The 19,959-nt window shown below is 39.6% G+C and overlaps 1 protein-coding gene across 12 annotated transcripts in view; it reads right to left on the reverse strand.

The window, feature by feature from the left end:
- SPIN1 (spindlin 1) overlaps positions 1 to 19,959 on the reverse strand; it is a 94,170-nt gene that overhangs the window by 15,904 nt on the left and 58,307 nt on the right. For 8 of the 12 annotated variants that reach the window (XM_055272040.2, XM_063636297.1, XM_055272043.1 and 5 more), the window contains 2 exons: positions 14,476 to 14,524; positions 686 to 939 (listed from right to left, as the gene is read on the reverse strand). In XM_055272040.2, coding sequence (XP_055128015.1) covers positions 686 to 939; positions 14,476 to 14,524 — 303 coding nt within the window. Of the gene's footprint in view, positions 1 to 685; positions 940 to 5,925; positions 8,434 to 14,475; positions 14,525 to 19,959 lie in introns of those variants that run through there. The other 4 variants (XM_063636299.1, XM_063636298.1, XM_055272042.2 and 1 more) reach the window with 4 other exon arrangements.

A 19,959-nucleotide genomic window follows, 5' to 3' on the forward strand; every position in this document is an offset into this window, starting at 1 on the left:
CAAGAGCAGCATCACTGTAATAAGAAAATATTTCAAAATAAATACTTCAAAAAAAGTAATATTGGTTTGGGTGTATCCCACCCTACTAATAAAATCAGTAATTATTATTTACCTTAGACCTTATGCCTTAAGGAACACTAGAAAGGCAAAACTGACACTGTATGACATTTAAAAAGAGCCATTCATTTCCATAAACATTGTTCAATCAAACTCTGTGTATAATAAATATCACGTTTTGGTTGTTTAAATTTTGGCTCAAAGTACAATTATCATTTACATTGTACACAAAGATACACTTTCACAGAAAGATTCTAAAGGCACAGCATTCTCTTATCTTTTGTATCTGATGAGATGAGATTAACACATAGGATATTTCAGCTACTGGTAACCTTACCCATCAGAGTCTAGAAAACAGTGAGCAAAAATGTTAGAAATAACCATATTATAAATTATTACATGGCAAACTTCTTCAGGGGAAAAATACACATCTCTATATCCCTCACACAGTTCCTTGAACTGCTTAGGATCCGTTTTTGTGGTTTTCGGTGATTTAATACAATGTTTATCAAGAGGGGTGCTTGTGTTCCAACAAAAGTGAAGTATTAATAATGTAAAATAATAAAAAAGCATCCATTTCAATATCATTTTTAAAGCACATAATGCACAAATTATAAAAAGAACTTACCAACTCTATCAGGGAGGACTTCAAGCGCAGAAACTCTTTCATCTTTATTAAGTTCTAGTCCATAAACACAGTCAAATCCATCGTATTTTATAAGATACAAAGAAGGATTTACAGGCACCTGGTCCAGAACGGTTCCTTTCCACTGGGTAACAGGGCCATTCCCCTCTTTCCACCCATGCTGAATCCTGCAGCCTACGATGTTCCGCCGGGGCTGGGAAACAGGTTTGCTCGGACCCACACTGCTCCGATGTTTTCTGTATTCACACATATACACACATAAGGTATTATCTCAAAAGTATGCATGCCTAGATCTAACATAACCACTGGCTAGCATGATCTCATTACAGATGGTCCCAAAATATGTACAAACTCATGTTTGCCACATTCCTGATTCAGGTGACTCAAGGTGGTTGTCTTCTACCCCTGTACCAGTGGTAGTTGAGTGTGTAACATGGTATGTTAGTAACAGGAGCTTGTTGTGCACCTCAACTGTGTACAGGCAGAAAAAACTACTAGTCGATAGCAATTTAAGCCCTACTATTAAGCATCAGGTTATCAGCTTTCTGACTTTATTTTAATTCAATCAACTCAAAATTATCCAAGTTAATTAAAGAAGGACTGATACATGAAATACATGTTATCAATAATCATACAGGTATATAGCTTTATATAATATCCACTTCAAGTTAAAAAGAAATGTATAACTATTCAATTTCACCCATTCCCGTGCCCAAATAATTCTGCCTGTACAGGCTTAACTAATAAAAATAAACTAGACAATTTTCTCTTAAACTGAAGTCCAGACTAGCTTGTATCAATGCACTATAGAAACATTACTTGTCTAGAAAACATATAATCTTAAAACTGAAGTTTATAACAAACAATGTAATATTAAAAATTATTGAAACATCAAACTACTTTTTTTCTGGTTTATTATTAGCAATTGAAAAATCTACATAGAATGTTTATAAATAATACACCTGGCTCTTGATATCAGGAAAAAATCTTCATTTCACCTTGAAACCCTGGCTTCTTGGATGCAAGCTGAAGGCCAAAACCAAGATAACAGATGCTGATATATGCCAAGAACAAAAAGAGCTGAAAGGAATTCCCTTCCTACAGTTTTATGGGTATAAAGCTCTCATTTCGTACACCATGAATAAAAGTGATTAATATCTGACATATAACACAAACAACTTTTAAAGAAACAATTTATTGTAGGTTGTAATAGTTAAAACTAAAATTATATATTTTCTGAACAGAAATAATTTACTCTAGACTGGTAACATAAATTTAGCTAAGTCAGAGGGGAACAGGCCATAAGAGACAACAAGGAGTACTCGCCGCAGAAGGGAAGCGTCTCCCCTGGGGTGAAAAACTAAGCAAGAGGGTCTGAACCTAACCAAGGAGACTGGGAAGGAGATTCACAAGGTTAAGTGCAAGACTGTAAGGCCAGAAAACCCAGGTCTGCCTAAGCCCCTCGGGACTGTGCAAAAACCTAGCAAACCTTCCTTCCAGAAAGACAAAGCCCCTCTAAGTACACAATCCTTACTGACCAGGACAGGACCACAGGGTGAGGAAAGCAGGATTCAGGCAGAAATGAGGGTGGCAGGTCTCAGAAAGTATGACAGAGGTGGCTACACAGAAAGGTCTTAAGCTAGGAAAGCCTTCTTGGAATCCTCTCATTTACACGGGTCTGGAAGCATCATGGTTGGACAACATACGAAAGTATTTTGAGGAGGAAAGAGACTAACAATGTGACAGATGTTCTGACAGGCAGGAGCAGGCCTCAAAAACAGACTCATTAAGTAGATGAAAACTACTATCTAACACTGAGCAAATGACAGAAGCCATGAAATAGAAACTGTGATGATTAATTTTATGTGTCAACTTAACTGTGCCACAGAGTGCCCAGATTAAACACTGTTCGTGGGTGTGTCTGTGCATCTGAATCAGCAGACCGAACAAACAAGATGCCCTCACCAATGTGGGTGGCCATAATCCATTCTGTCAAGGGCTTGAATAGAACAAAAGGTAGAGGATGGAGGAATTTACCCCTTTTTCTTCCTGCTGGCCTGCCTGAGCTGGGACATCAGTCTTCTCCTGCCCTTGGACTGGAACTGGAACCAGGGGACCACTGGGTCCCCTGGTTCTAGGCCTGCAGAATGAATTCCACTTCCAGCTTTCCCGAGGCTTGGCTTACAGACAGCACTCCATGCGACTTCTCAAGTCTTCAAAATAGCATAAACCAATTTCCTCATAATAAATCTCCTTCATATTTTATCTATTTCCCAACGCTTCTACTTCCCTGGAGAACCTTAACGTAAGAACATATATCAGAAACAGAAAAGATGAGAAATGAGATCGCTAGACAAGAGAAGATGTGAGAACTACCAGACAAAGTAAAGAATCAATAATTTGAAATTTTTTTTCAGAAATTAAGACTAGAAGAACATGAGAAGAAACAGACACCACGGGAGTATGTGAGGAAAGTGGATGATGAAAAGGGGACAGACGGGGACAAAAGTAAAAAGAATTAAGAGATGGTAATAAATATTCCTCCTTCTGTATAATAGAAGAACCTAAAAACTAAAATCAAAGTTCACAGAAGAGAGTACTAAAAATCGTAATTGAAGAAAACATTCCTGAAACAAAACACTTGAATGTACTAATGCACCCCATGGGAAAACCCAGAATGACTGGCACTAAGGCATATCCAAGTCAAATAAATGAATTTTAAAGAAAATAACACCCTTTGGGCATTTACACAAAAGGACCAAATCATGTGTAAGGGATGGACTCAGAATTTGACAGCAACACTCTATGCCAGAAGGCAACAGAGTAACAAACTTAAGGTTCTCAAGAAAAAGAAAATGTGAGCCAAGGATTTGTTCATCAGCCAAGAATGTACAGACCTTCAAGTATAAAGGCCTCAAACAAAACCGTACGGAACATGTCAGAAGGCAGGGGATACTGTTCTTATAAAGTTACATGACAATGAGCTTCAGATAATCAAGGAACTCACAGAGAAGGTTCAGTACAGCACTGAGAGGAAGCAATGAATACATTTAACTGTAGAACAAATGGTGGCAAGGAGAGACAATAGTGTGTAACTGTTAGCTGTTCTGGTATTTCAAATTTAACACAACTCTCAAAAACAGGAGGAAAGAATATGTAAAGCAGAATAAGTATAGTGAGTGTCTTATAAAACTCAGATCAAAAAAGAATTAAAATTAGGATTGTAGAGAGAAAGGAGACAACAAAGAGCTAAATTCAGTATTGTTCACAGTAAGGAACCAATACATATATGACATAAAAATAAACAAAAAGTCTGTAACTTTACTACTCAGAGGTAGAAGAAAGTTGATTTCTAGACATCTGCATAATCTCTAGGAATATACAATAACATCCAATTGGCCTCTTCAGGAAAACAGCTGGTGAAGGAGATTACATTTCCACTTTAGAATACAAGAATCCTTTGTAGCAACACTTTTTTTCTTAAACTGACAACCAGTTACGTATCTTCTTTTGATTTCTAAGCAAAAGATCCAATGAGTTACTCCCTGTACAGGATCAGGCTTTCTTCATATTTAGTGCAAAGGCTAAGGTTAGTTCCCAAACCTCACTAAGGATAGAATTCAGTCATGTGTCCCATTTTGTAATTTACACAGACATTCCATGATTACTACCAAAATTATAAGCAAATATAGCATCTTCACCCATATAGTGGTTAACTTTGTGTGTCAATTTGGTTACACCACAGTAGTCAGATATGTGGTCAAACACTACTCTAGGTGTCTCTGTGAAAGCATTTTTTAGCTGGAATGAACATTTGGATAGCAGACTATGAGCACAGCAGACTGCCCTTATAATGTAGGTGGACCTCATCCAAGAAAAAAACTGGCCTCCCCGGAGGGGGAAGGAATTCTGCCTCCAGACTGGCTGTTTGTGCTGCAGCTTCAACTCTTCCCTGGGTCTCCAGATGGCTGGCCTACCCTGCAGATTTTGAACTTGTTCAGTCCCCACAACTGCATTAGCCAATTCCTTAATATAAATCTTCCCCGCTTCCCTCCCCATGTTTCTCTCTCTCTCTAGAGGCATGAAGTTTTCTACCCTTGATTTTCAAGAAAACCAACAAAAACGTGACCTATGACAGCAGAATTTTTCGTTGTTGCTGCTCCCTCCTACACTTGTTAGCAGCATTCCTCTGTAAATGAGTTATCTGCAGTTGCTCCTGATAATGGCTAGAATCACATTTCAGAATAAGCAGTTTTCATACTAGACACCTCCAAGGAGCAAATAAGGTCTCCTCCCTCTTGAGCATTATACAAGGGGCTTGTATCTGGCCAGGAGTCCTCCTCAAACTGAACCCGGGGTCCTTTAATTCTGAGAATGCATATTCTTCCCTTTTGAACTGATTTTATTTCCTCATCTTATTAAGAGTTAGCTTTTGCTGTGGTAAATGATACTGTGAGTCTCATACTTAACATTTTGTTCTGCGTTGTCTACCTGTATTGTTTTCATTTCCTCACTTTCCTCTCTGCCTTCATCTGTGCCACTAGCATGACTGAAGTTTCTTTCACTAAATAAGGCTTCTAATGCAAATGATGTACCTTATTTCTAATCTTCCAGCAATTATCTTTAACTTTCCATATATTATACCTAAACTTTCATTTTTCTATTAAAAGCCATGATTAATCAAAACCTATACTTTTCATCCCCCAACCAACGCAACACTAAAACCAAACAAGAAAAAATCCTTAGTAAAAGAAGAAAAACTTAAAACCTTAGTGGCTAATTCTACTGCATTGCTGAAATGTAGACTTTTGTTACAAATTGGTATTTTTCATTTTGCTACTATCTTAAAAACTTTTTAATTTAGAAACAAGAAAGGTTTTTTGGTTGCTTTTTGTGTAGTATTTTCACATTTTTTTCTCATGTATATTCTGTCTTCCTAGATACATCCTCTGGTAATTCTTTCAGGTAAAGTTCAGAAATATAAACTTGGTAGATTTTTGCAAGCCTCAAATTATTATTTTGCCCTCATCCCTGAATTGCCTATGTATACAAATCAGGTTCAAAGTCTTTTTCCCCTCAGTACTTTGAGAGAAAAAAAGCTTTCATTTTATCATCTAGAATTACAGACGATAGAAGCCAATCTGATCCTTGCTCCTCTGAGGGGCAATTTTCTCTTCAAGGTGTTTTATTTTATTTATTATTATTTTTTGAGGGATTCTCACTCAGTCACCCAGGCTGGAGTACAGTGGTGTGATCTCAGCTCACTGCAACCTCCGCCTCCCAGGTTCATGTGATTCTTGTGCCTCAGCCTCCCTAGTAGAGTAGCTGGGATTACAGGTGTGCACCACCACACCCGGTTACTTTTTGCATTTTTAGTAGAGACAGGGTTTCACCATGTTGGTCAGGCTGGCTCAAACTCCAGGCCTCAAGTGATCCGCCCCACCTCAGTCTCCCAAAGTGCTGGGTCTTCAAGGTGTTTTAGAATTTTCCTTGTTCCTAGATTCTAAAATGTCACAAAGACTTGTGACATGTGTTTTTAATTATCCCTCACAAGAAGTTGGTCAATCTAAAGAGAGCAAAGCAAAATTATCACCCATTTGTAGTCTGGATTATTCTCCTCCTCCACCCCCTTCTGAAATGTCATCAGACAAATGCTAGCACTTCTAGATCAATCCTCCATGATTCAACTGCCCTCTCATACTTTTCATCTTGAAGAAATTTTTAGCTCAATTGTTAGTGAATTAAGTAAACTCTACTTTCAGCCTACTGAATATCTTGCATAATATTTTTAATGTCTTTGTTATCATATCTCGAATGGTTTTTCTTTTTAATGAAGAGGCTTTCTGATATCTGAAGATAAGCTTCATTTTTTCCTGATTCTTCTACGAACTCTTTAGGATCAAGTCTCCTCTATTTTCTACACACACATGGTGATTCCTGGCTTGTTCTTCTGTTTTGACTAGTGACCGTCTTTTATGCTTTTAGTGCTCTAAGATGCCTCATGATTCTTGGTGTTCGTATTTGTAGATGCAAGTCAAGATGAAGTGGCATTTGTAGATACAATGTATGTCTTCAGCTCAAGTCAGATTCTCTGGCCTCTGAGCAGTAAATGCAGGTTCTGATGACAGAAGCCACGACCCTGGTAGCTGCACCAGAGGCTAAGTGACAGGTATCTTTAAGTCAAGAGGAGGTAAGCTGAGCATCTTCTGTTCCAATGCCAATTCTGTACAATCAATTTTCTTATCCTTTTAACATCTGGTGACTGTACTCAAGCCATTCTATTGTCCAGCCCTGACTATCTCTGATCCTGGCAGTATTCTAAATCTAGTTTATTTACTTGTTGGCATCAGAGTTCCTCAGTGGAGTCTTCATATAAACTTGTTCCGATCTGCTTGAGATCTAGAAATTTCTTAGTGTTCTGGTCTGCCAGCAGGATGACCTTTTTATATTAACAGTAACAAAACAACTTAGAATTTTGATAATTTCATCATAATTTGTACTAAAATTATGATGAAGTACTATTTTCTATCTGTGTATAAAAGGAATAAAACCTTTCTAGTGATTAGTTTGGCAGTTATCTGTCCAAAGCCTTACCATTTGGAGTTTCCATTGTTCCGTGAGTCCACATCTACAAATTTATCAAAAGAAAATAATAATGTGCACAAAGATATTGCTAATACAGGAAACTAAACAAATAAAATGTTTAACAATAGGCCCCATTAATTTAAGAGCTCAGAGTGTATCTCTATGATAACTACATACGTATTAAAAATCATGAAAAAGAATTTAATTTTAAAGAACTGGGGTCTTGCTTTGTTGCCCAAATTGTCCTCAAACTCCTGGGCTCAAGCAATCCTCTTGCTTTAGCCTCCCAAGTAGCTGGAACTACGTAGGGATGCCTGCCACCATGCCCAGCTAATTTTTAATTTTTTGTACAGACAGGGTCTCACTATGTTGCCCAGCCTGGTCTCAAACTCCTGGGCTCAAGCAATCCTCCCACCTTGGCCTCCCAAAGTGCTGGGATTAGAAGCGTGAACCACTGTACCCAGTCTTAAAATCTTTTTATTTTAAAAACCCACAAGTGTAAAAAATATGACATGAAAAGTTTTTATACACAATCCTTACAGGTACGTAGGAAAAAGTTTTTTTTAAATATACATTAAATTATTAACAATCTCTGGGTGATGGCATTATAAATAAGTTTTCTTCCTCTCTGTTTACCTATGTTTTCAAAATTTTCTACAACTTAAGTATTTCACTTTTGCAGCCACATAAAACACAACTGTTTTTTCTGAGACGGAGTTTTACTCTTGTTGCCCAGGCTGAAGTGCAATGGTGCGATCTCAGCTCACCGCAACCTCTGTCTCCCGGGTTCAACCAATTCTCCTGCCTCAGCCTCTTGAGTAGCTGGGATTACGGGCATGTGCCACCACGCCTGGCTATTTTTGTATTTTTAGTAGAGACATCATGTTGATGAGGCTGATCTCAAACTCCCGACCGCAGGTCATCCGCCAGCCTTGGCCTCCTGAAGTGTTGGGATTACAGGTGTGAGCCACAGCGCCCGGCAGAACACAATTTTTAATTACTGCTACATTAATGCAATGCGTATACTAATTCGGCAAGAAATTATATATAAAAACATATTTGCATATTTTAAGGATGGCAATTCCTATATTTATTTCTATTGCCTTTTTGCGATTCAAGAGCAATTCTTCTTTCAGAATTAATTTTATTGTTTCCAAAAGAAGGATTAAAGAGTATCTGTTATAGATATTATTTCTGTCCAGTTTGTTTAAAGGCAAAGGAAACAACGGTAATTTTCCCCTCAAGACTGAAGGCAAAAAACGAGTAATTAGAATAATATACTAATTGTTAAAATCAGGAGTCCAGCCTTTCCAGTTATGAGGCTTGAATGCACAAGCTGCTCAGCAGCCAAAGTTCACAAGGAAGAGTATTTAAACCAACCTAGACTGTGCTCACTACTAAGAGCACTGAAATATGGAAGCTGTTAATAAATTTCAGTTCTTCCAACTAGCACCTACTTGAAGACAGGTTTAGATACACTAAGAATATCTGATGTTTGATGTAGATTATTGAAGCTAGGTGAGGAATGCCAAGATTTATGATATATTACTCTATATTTTTATGTATATTTAAAATTTCCCACAGTAAAAAGTTATTTATATATTGAACAAGTTCCTAAAAGAAATTTTAATTTCTAATCACCCATTTGGAGTTCTAAAAAATAAAAAAAATAAAAAACTATTAACAACAAAAGTTAAAGCTTACTTACATGAGTTGAAATAGTATATATAAAAGCAAACTACTAGGAATTACTAGAAAGGGAATAAAATAATCAAACACCCTTTGGTCATATCTGCATCATTCAGTCTAAGAATATCCCAAATAGAGAAAAGTGATTAGCAACTTAAATGTGATTTAAAATGAAGGTTCTTTGAATATAGTGATTTTTATTTAAATACTCTCTGGATATATGTATTGTTAAAAGCCCTTCAATCTCTTATATTTTCTTGGGAAAGAGTCTAAAATATTCTTACTCTCATTTACCAGTTAGTAACATCCCCTCACAGAGCAATACTGTAAAACAAATACCAAGATACTTCATTCAATCTAGGACATCTTGAAATGCAGCCAGAATTAAACATCTATAACCTCTTTTCTTGTTTCATAACTCCAGAAGCTATTTCTTGAAACAATTCCAGAAAAAAAATAAAATGATCGAAAGGTATTTAGCATCATTAGGGATAAACTGGTATCTGTGTAATGGCTAAAACTTTTCTTGTAGTTTGAATGTGAGTAAATGGTGAACAATTACACAGCACTGCAACGACCTTTCATTGCTATAATTTTGTGTACTAATTTCCAACCACAATTTAACTTAGTTCTCCGATGTGCTTAAGATACCATTCCAGGGCGGGCGCGGTGGCTACCATCTGTAATCCCAGCACTTTGGGAGGCCAAGGCGGATGGATCACCTGAGGTCGGGAGTTTGAGACCAGCCTGACCAACATGGAGAAACCCCATCTCTACGAAAAATACAAAATCAGTTGGGCGTGGTGGCACATGCCTGTAATCCCAGCCACTCGAAAGGCTGAGGTGGGAGAATCGCTTGAACCCGGGAGGTGGTTGTCGTCGTGCGCCGACTGCACTCCAGTCTGGGCAACAAGAGCAAAACTCCGTCTCAAAAAAAAAAAAAAAAAAAAAAGATACCATTCCAACAATGATGTAGGCCAGTGCTTCTCATACTTCAGCTTCGGCATGCATGTGAATCATGTGAAGATCCTCTAATGAGATTCCCCAGACCAGCCCCCAAAGCCTCTTGGATTCAGCAGCATGAAGAGGAACAAAAGAATTCCTATAAGCTCCCAAGTGCCAAACTGATGCTGCAGCCAAACCACAAACCACACCTTGGGTGGCACTGATATAGAACAAACACTATGTGTTCATGTTCTCAAAAAAGTAAACTAAGATTGTAGGAAACATTATGTACTCTTCTCAATACTTCAAAGAAGTTCTGAAAGTACCATCACTTTGTGCTGAAGTCTTGTGTTGAAAAACCTTTTTAGGAGTGCAAAAGGCTTATTGGGAAAATAAAAAAATAAAAAAAAAAGGAAAGGAAAGGGAAAGGGAAAGGGAAAGGGAAAGGAAAAAGACCTTTCATCTTTTTACCTAGACTCCCTTAACGGCTTGAATTAACTCCTATTCCTAATTAGCATTTAAATATCTAATCTTGGTAGCCAACATTTACAGACATCATACATGTTAAATTTTCAACAGTCACAATTCTACCACATACCTGTAAATGCCTGACTGTCATACACTGTACACTAGGTTGTAAGGATTAATTACTGATACTCTTGGTCTATTTGGCATTGTAACAAAGCAATTCTCCTACTCTGGGCTACAGTAGATTTTAGAAGACTGGTTAAATCAAAATAACTGTCTTTTTGCAAGATGCAAACCAGAAAGAGAGAAAAAAACCTGCTTTGCTGGTAATTGTTATTCAATAAAAGTTCTATACCAAGTACTGTCACTTCCCAGATTAAAATGTCAACAATAAAACAAGATAGACCCTTAAAAAGTCAGTTATCCATCCACATTAGCATGTTTCCTTTCACTACTTTGTCTACACACTGTGCACTTTGTGAATACCAGAGATGTCCATGGCAAACATTCAAACAGCCTCCAAGTGTTACTCTCATTGCTGGCATGAATGACTTACTGCAAGGTGATTAAAAAGCATTCAATGTTCTGACCAACTTAAGACTGTAAACACCATGGTGCACACAGAAGCCCGCACCAAGAGTTACCCAGTCTTCATGTCCCTGACTGAAATAACCAATTTCTGAGAAGAGAAAACAAAACGTGCAGTTCAGTAAATATGGCGTGGTACTTAATAACATGGGCTCTGGAATCAGACTGTCCTATTTGAGTCCTAGCTCAATCACCTACTAGCTGGATGACCTTGGACAAGTTACTTAATCCCTCCATGCATCAGTTTCCTCATCTGCAATAAGGAGTCACAGTTCCTACTGGCAGGGCTATCATGAAAACTACATGAGAACACACCAGGGACAAGGAGGAGTATAATGACACTTTTGTCAGTCACTAGTATTTGTGTTTATAAAATGGGAGGAAAGAAATCCCTGGAAATACCTCTATTTAGTGTTTAGTAGATTCTAGTCCACTTTCTAAGTTAGTGAAAAATATACCAAAACCCAATCACCCCTTTCAACAGTAGCATGGAATGGAAATCTATACCTATTCAAATTGCAGGAGAGGGGAGGAATTTACATTTGAAAACTGAAACGAAGAACCACTAGAAATAAATTTGTCTTAGACACTCCCCCAACTATATTTTCCCTCCAAGATGTATTTTCAGGACAGGCACAGTGGCTCACGCCTATAATCCCAGCACTTTGGGAGGCTGAGGTAGGTGGATCACTTGAGGTCAGGAGTTCGAGACCGGCCTGGCCAACACAGTGAAGAAACCCTGTCTATACTAAAAATACAAAAATTAGCTGGGCGTGCTGCAGCACGCCTGTAGTCTCAGCTACTTCGGAAGCTGAGGAAGGAGAACCAGATGAACCCAGGAGATGGAGGTTGCAGTGAACCAAGATTGCACCACTGCACTCCAACCTGAGCAACAGAGCAAGGCTCCATTTCAAAAAAAAAAAAAAAAAAAAAAACAGACGTACTTTTAATGCAAATGTTTGTCCCAAATCATGGACAGCTCAGAAAGGTGTATCCACCAGTTTCACCCAAAACACCGCAAGGTACTCGGCCTATAGGAAAAAACAAGCTTGCTTCCATTTTCTTAAAAAAACAAAAACCCAGCTATCTTTCCTGTGTGGTCTCAGTACTTCACACCAGACTCCTTGAACCTTCCTAACACCTTCAGGGACAGCTGCTATTGCTCACTCAGTGCAGTTCTGTGACTTTTCCCTCAAGCAACCAGAAGTTCTTTCTCGGGCCCCCCATACTGACTTGGGAAGAGACAGGAGGAGTGGCCACCGTCATTGAGCCCCAGTGTCAAGCCAGGTGGCCCTTATTCCTTGCAACTCGGGTGAGTCAGAAGTGGAAAAAGTGAAGGGGAGAGGGATGCTATAGTTCTGTGTTTTTTTATATTTGGTTTCCATAAAAATTGCATTTTAGAAAGGAATCTATGCTAAAAAGCTGCAAACCTCATTGTTCTAGTCCAATCCCTTGATTTCAGACAGGATTAAGCCAACCTTAGATACCTTAAGGAACTTCCACAGGCCTAACAGCCAAGCTCCATCAGGCTTCCTAACTCCAAAACCAGCACCTGGGAGAGCCTGCCTCCCCACCAGGCAGCTTCTTCAAACCTCCATGAAGCCATCCCTGCTCGCTCCATGTGAAAAACATTAATAATCATCATTCATGAATGTGGAAACTTGTTTCAGCCTTTCCTTCCACCCATCTTCAGATTCACATTGAGAATAGGAAAATGGGACTCACACCTTTTCCTTTCCATTTCTCCCTTTTGCTAGATAGTAATATATTCAAGGCTTCCAGTCTTCAAGACAACTAAGTATGCCTGTGAAAGCACTAAATCAAGGTCCCCAAATGTGGAACATACAGGATGAGAGATTTTTTCAGTTATTATGCATATGAACTTTAGGTGTTTCATTTCTTATGCTTTAGGGAATCAAACCTATGAACTAATGAACAGTATTGCTTATTAGGATGAGGCAGATGGAATCTTATTGCACAAAACGCATTATAATAACACGCCCAAGAGCTCGAATCTATTAATATCTGAAATCCTAAGTAAATGAACTTTTAATCATAGATGATTAGAAAATATGGAAAAATGATTAGAACACACATTAATATTCTATAAGCCTTTAACTTAATTTGTAAAATCTATTTTGAATGAACTGTTCTGGTCTTGCAAAGTTAAGGTTTAACTTGCCTTTGTCCCCACTATATTTAAGTTTTTCATCATTACCTAATATTTATGGCTTACATTTGTTTTTATTGTTATGTTTTATCTGTGGCAAGACACAGCTTACCATTTATAGTAATGACATGATAATGAGCAGAAACGTATCACTGGATATGGCAAAACCATGAAGATGATGAGCGCGTGGATAAAATTTGAGAAACTATTAAACCTCAGAGAAACAAGAACTTATGTAGCTTACCTTCACATTTTTACTTTCCAGGTAGTTTCTTAAGCTAAATATTACAAATATTTGTATTATGTATCACGTACACATTTTGGAGACTTTTGTTTGGTCCAATCACTAACAATTACTGAAGGGCATTCATCCAGCCCTTCCTTGAGAGCCAAGAGGCCTCACATCCTCTTCAGCTATTACAGTGTGGTGGCTAAGGGGCATACACTTTCAATATAAACATTTTGGGGAAAAAATGTTTTTAAGAGTGCCTCACATGATGGTCAAGGAATGTCTTCTCCATATTTAATAATCTATGACTAAGAAGAGTCTCACAATCAGAACAGATTGTTCAAGTGACATTTCCAGTTTGTAGTGGCATAGTTATCAGTATAGGATAGATAGTTGTGAAATCTATTAGATATAAAAAGTAAAAGTGAATATTATAATTGAAAACATCAATAGAATCTTAATTGTCTTTTTTGGATGTAACTATGTCACACACAAAAAAAAATTTAGGGAAAAAAGTGGCTTCTGTAAGCTGGTATCTATAGAATTTAGGATTGAGAACACACTATCAGTTTACGTACATGGCTATTGCATTATCTTTTAACATGGATATGCCTTCCCTAAATTCATAAGCTTTTCCTTCATTTAAAAATGCTATAAAACAGTGAGCGTGTGACACCATGCTAGGCAGGCCCTCCCTGCACAAGACATGGTCTCTGCCCAAAAGGAGCTCCTTGTCAAATAGCGGACCAAGACCAGGAGAGGAAGCCTGCACGCAAGGCTCACACAGGCATTCCAAGGAGAGAGGAGGGAGCGGTTCACCATGCACCTGCCACACTTAGCGTAACAGTTTTCCTTCCATTGGCCCAGTTCCCAAAGGCTTTTAAAGGCTGAAGGATAGACCTGGCACACTTCAGCCAGGCCAAGGGGAAGGGAACAGCCAGAGAAGATGACTACATACTATTCCTCATCGCACACTACATCTCCTGTGAGCTAGGAAGCCCCCGATCACAGGGGAGAGGGCCTTACCTAGGTGATCTTGTATGCTGCTTAATAAAAGGTCACAGAACACTATCTAGAACCAGTTTCAGAACTGCTTACTTGTGGGATGTCCTCTTCTTCATCATGTTGGCAGATACTCCAGCGTGGCCTGTAAGAGAGATGCGTATACAGTCAACGAAAACCAGATATAAGAATACCTCAGAATGCAGGAAATCTTAACTTCTGAAAAACTGCTATACAGAACATGAAAAGAAAATACACCATTACCAGCAAACATGTAAGAAAGCCATTTGTTTACTAAACTTTTAAAAAGGAGATATAGGCCGGGCGCGGTGGCTCACGCTTGTAATCCCAGCACTTTGGGAGGCCGAGGCGGGCGGATCACGAGGTCAGGAGATCGAGACCATCCTGGCTAACACAGTGAAACCCCGTCTCTACTAAAAATAGAAAAAAATTAGCCGGGCGTGGTGGTGGGCACCTGTAGTCCCAGCTACTTGGGAGGCTGAGGCAGGAGAATGGTGTGAACCCGGGAGGCGGAGCTTGCAGTGAGCCGAGATTGAGCCACTGCACTCCAGCCTGGGTGACAGAGCGAGACTCCGTCTCAAAAAAAAATAAAAATAAAAATAAATAAAAATAAAAAGGAGATACACACAAGAGATTCTTGAAAGACAAAACAGCAGAGGCAACAGTTCTCTACCCCCTCAAATCAGCCATAAAAGCACAAAACCAGAATTGCATGGACAAGAACTACAAGAAAATCTAAGTGTCAGCCTGGTGTGGAGGCTCATCCCCGTAATCCCAGCACTCTGGGAGGCCAAGGCAGGAGGGTGGCTGAGGCCAGGAGTTCGAGACCAGCCTGGGTAACATAGCAAGACCTTGTCTCTACAAAAAAATAATGAGCCAGGTGTAGTGGTGTGCACCTGCGGTCTCAGCCACTCAGGAGGCTGAGGTGGGGGGAGTGCTTGAGCCCAGGAAGTCAATGTTGCAGTGAGCTGTGTTTATGCCACTGCAGTCCAGTCTGGGTGACAGAGCAAGACCTTGTCTCAAAAAAGCAAAAACAAACAAACAAAAAAAACCTAACTGGGCACAGTGGCTCACGCCTGTAATCCCAGTATTTTGGGAGGCCAAGTTGGGTGGATTACTTAAAGTCAGGAGTTCGAGACCAGCCTGGCCAAGATGGTGAAACCCTGTCTCTCCTAAAAACACAAAAATTAGCCAGGCGTGGTGGCGTATATCTGTAATCCCAGCTACTTGGGAGGCTGAGGTGGGAGGATCGCTTAAACCGAGGAGGCGGAGGTTGCAGTGAGCCAAGATTGCACTACTGCACTCCAGCGTGGGCAACAGAGTGAGACACTGTCTCCAAAAAAAAAGACCAAAACAAGACTAAGTGACAATCCTAGCCATAAAGTCCTAAATGGTACAGAACTGTCTTACTGTCATAAACAACTGAAAAACAGGATGAAATATATGAAACACCTGGTTTCAGATGCTGGCCAATAGGCAGCACAGGTGTGTGCGACCTAGGAGCAGAAAACACACACAAGGGAACCCCGCATAGGCCCTGACTTCATTCCTGGAAGCAATTTTTGGGCAATGGTGTATGAAGGGGGAACCAAGAACACCATCCTTTTACCATGTTGTGAGTCAGTCTGGCGTTGGGAAGGGTGGGCTGGCTGGAGTTTGTGGAACTACATGTGGGCAAGAAGGGATCTACTCAGAAGGAAAGCTCGAAAAGTCTGCATTTGGGGGAGGATGTCTTAAGTCTTTGGCTAACACAAATCTGCACATAATTCTGAGAAGTCACAAAGGGACAGCTGTTCAGATTCCAACGCCACCTCTTAACACTTGGGGCAATCAATAAAAATGGCAAAAGATGGCCCTAACTAGGAAATGTGAGGAAGCCTGGAACAAAAGCTCAGTACCTGCTTGCCAAAATAGACTCCAACACTCTCCAAAGGGCATCAACAAAGTCCCAACACTCAACAACACGAGGTTTCAAACGTTCAACACCAATAAAATGAGACACAAAAAAAGTAGCAGATTGTAACTCCATAAGCAAGTAGACTATGAGTGAAATAAAGTATTTAGCAGGCAAGGACATTGATAACATTAATAAATATATTAAAATATTTAAAGGAAAATAACAATACTTAAAATACAAAATGTGAAATATAAAGAAAAATGAGATTAGTGAAAAATACACGATCTGAAATTCAAAATTCACTGAATGTGAGATACAAAGATCAATGACCTTGACACACAGCAATACAAACTACTCAAAATAACACACAAAAAAAAAAACCTGGAAGAAAACAATGATCACAACCTCAGTGACCTTTAGGACAATATCAACTGGCCTAACACAGAGGAAAGTGGAATCAAAGACAAAGAGTAGAGAGAGGAACGAGGGGAAAATATAATGATAGAAAGTTGTCCAGATGTGATAAAAAGCATATAACCACAGAGCTAGCAAGCTCAACAAAGCCAAAGTAAGATCAAAAACAAAGGAAACCACACCAAGGCACTTCTTCATCAAATTTCTAAAAACCATTGATACAAATAAGTTTTTTTAAATAGCAAAAGAGGTTGGGCGCGGTGGTTCACGCTTGTAATCCCAGCATTTTGGGAGGCCGAGGTGGGTGGATCACGAGGTCAGGAGATCGAGACCACGGTGAAATCTCGTCTCTACTAAAAATGCAAAAAAAAATTAGCCGGGTGTGGTGGCGGGCGCCTGTAGTCCCAGCTACTCGGAGAGGCTGAGGCAGGAGAATGGCGTGAACCCGGGAGGCGGAGCTTGCAGTGAGCTGAGATCGTGCCACTGCACTCCAGCCTGGGTGCCTGGGTGCCTGGGTGACAGAGCGAGACTCCGTCTCAAAAAATAATAAAAATAAAAATAAATAAATAAACAAATAGCAAAAGAACAGAAGATACATTAAATTAGGAAAACAAAAATAAAACTGGCTCCAAAATTCACGTCAGAAACAACCTAAGCCTGAAGACAGTGTAATAAATCTTTAAGGTGCTAAAAAATAAGCAAGCCGGGCCGGCAAAGTGGCTCAAGCCTGTAATCTCAGCACTTTGGGAGACCGAGGGGGGCGGATCACATGAGGTCAGGAGTTCAAGACCAGCCTGGCTAACATGGTGAAACCCTGTTTCTACTAAAAATACAAAAAATTAGCTGGGTGTAGTGGCACACACCTGTAATCCCAGCTACTCGGGAGGCTGAGGCAGGAGAATCGCTTGAACCCAGGAGGTGGAGGTTGCAGTAAGCCGAGATTGTGTCACTGCACTCCAGCTTGGGCAACAAGAGCAAAACTCCGTCAAAAAAAAAAAAAAAAAGCAAACCAACTTACCTACAGACTTAAAATACTATATCCAGCAAAAAATACCTTCCACTTGCAACACATTGATAATTAAACTAAATAGAAACAGCCTAATTGTACCAATTAAGACTGTAAAGGGAAAAGCCAAACAAACTAGCTTCAAGACAAACAATATTACCACAAATCAAAGGATAATTCCAAATTCTAGAAGAGTGAATTAATTAAAAAGCCATAATAATCTTAAATGCATATGAACCCAACTACAGAGTAATGAAACACATGAAGCAAATCTGAAAGAAGTAAAGACAAAGACATATCCATAATTATACTTAATTATACAACTCTCTTCTCTCAGCAGTTGATATAACAAGTGGATAGGAACATCAGAAAGATACATCATGAATATGCCAATCAAAATAATAGAAAAATTAAAAAAAGAAAATCAAAAGGAATATAGAAGACCTGAATAACCAACCTTACTTAGTTGACATTTAAAGAATACTAAACCGTTAATGCCAAAATAGTTTTCCAAGTTCACATGGAAATATTCACTCAGATACATATTTCTGAATCATACAGGTCTCAGGTGGAGCATGGTGGCTCACACCTGTAATCCCAGCACTTTGGGAGAGGCCAAGGCGGGCAGATGACTTGATGTCAGGATTTTAAGACCAGCCTGGCCAACATGGTGAAACGCTGTCTCTGCCAAAAATACAGGGGGTAAAAAAAAAAAAACAAAAAAAAACCGGGCATAGTGGTGGGCGCCTGTAATTCTGGCTAAGGCAGGAGAATTGCTTGAACCCAAGAGGCGGAGGTGGCAGTGAGCCAAGATCACGCCACTGCACTCCAGCCCAGAGCAAGACTCCATCTCAAAATAATAATAATAATAATAATAATAAAAGTCTCAATACGTTTAAGACAATCTGAAATCAAACAAAAGCTTACTGTTCTACCTTGGAGACTAAAACTGGGAGATGGGCCTGACTGCCAAGAACCGCTCTGCCCACTTCACCCAGCATGTTCATACGCACTGGGACGTGGACAGAGGCTAAATAATGGCTAACGGGTGAAGAATTAAGTATGTGATGGCCTTAAATAGTGAAGACAAGACACAGACAGGAAGCAGGAGCAAGTCTACCTGAAGCATCCCTGGAGCATGTCTGGTCTTAGAGTAGACAAGGATGGAAAGAGGTAAGAAATGAAAAAAAAAAGAAAAGTAAAAAGTCTTTCAAGATCTACTGGAATCTGACCAGATGTCAAGAACCCTATTCAATCCCCAACGTACAGACAACCCCACACTGGATGTACTGAGTGCTGGGTTCTAGGAAAGGGTGCCTCAAATGCTAAACATTCCCCTATGTCCCCAGAGTCAACACTCCCATTTAGAAGAAACAGAATCTTGCTATTTGTCACTCAAGAAAAGGGGCCGGGTGCAGTGGCTCACGCCTGTAATCCCAACACTTTGGGAGGCCGAGGCGGGCGGATCACGAGGTCAGGAGATCGAGACCATCCTGGCTAACACAGTGAAACCCCGTCTCTACTAAAAATAGAAAAAAATTAGCCGGGCGTGGTGGTGGGCACCTGTAGTCCCAGCTACTTGGGAGGCTGAGGCAGGAGAATGGTGTGAACCCGGGAGGCGGAGCTTGCAGTGAGCCGAGATCGTGCCACTGCACTCTAGCCTGGGCGACAGAGCGAGACTCCATCTCAAAAAAAAAAAAAGAAAAGGTAAACCATTCATAATCAAAGAATTGAGAAAAATGAAAGTGAACAGCACCACTATCCCTGAAATGATCTGAGATCTAAAATGATTATAAAGAATTGGCATCTCTAAGGAAACTGAAGATATTATAAAAACAGAATGGGAACAAGAGGCTATGAAAAAGGAAAGCAGCTCCTGAAAATTAAAAAATAAAGAGAATCTGGAATTTAACAAGCTTGCAAGTTAACTAATTTGTCCATAAAAAGCTAAACAAACTTAAAAAATCAACAACTTCTTAGACTAGTAAGAGAATCAAGGTCACAAGACAAACAACTGTCCCCAAAACTGGAGAGGCAGGCGGAGATAGAGAATCACAACTTACTAGATCAGAAACCTCCACACAGGAACCAGGGCCATGGTAAGAAAACCTAAACTGCAACCGACATTGCTAGAGGATCACCATGGGCAGGTCTGACAAAAACTCCAGGGGTTGTGGGCTCTCTTAAGAGGACCCCTACACTTTCCTGAATTTTTCCTCTACAAGCTGGAGAAGCTGATCAA

Source organism: Symphalangus syndactylus, chromosome 3 (assembly GCF_028878055.3).
Source record: "Symphalangus syndactylus isolate Jambi chromosome 3, NHGRI_mSymSyn1-v2.1_pri, whole genome shotgun sequence".
Taxonomy (NCBI): Eukaryota; Metazoa; Chordata; class Mammalia; order Primates; family Hylobatidae; genus Symphalangus; species Symphalangus syndactylus.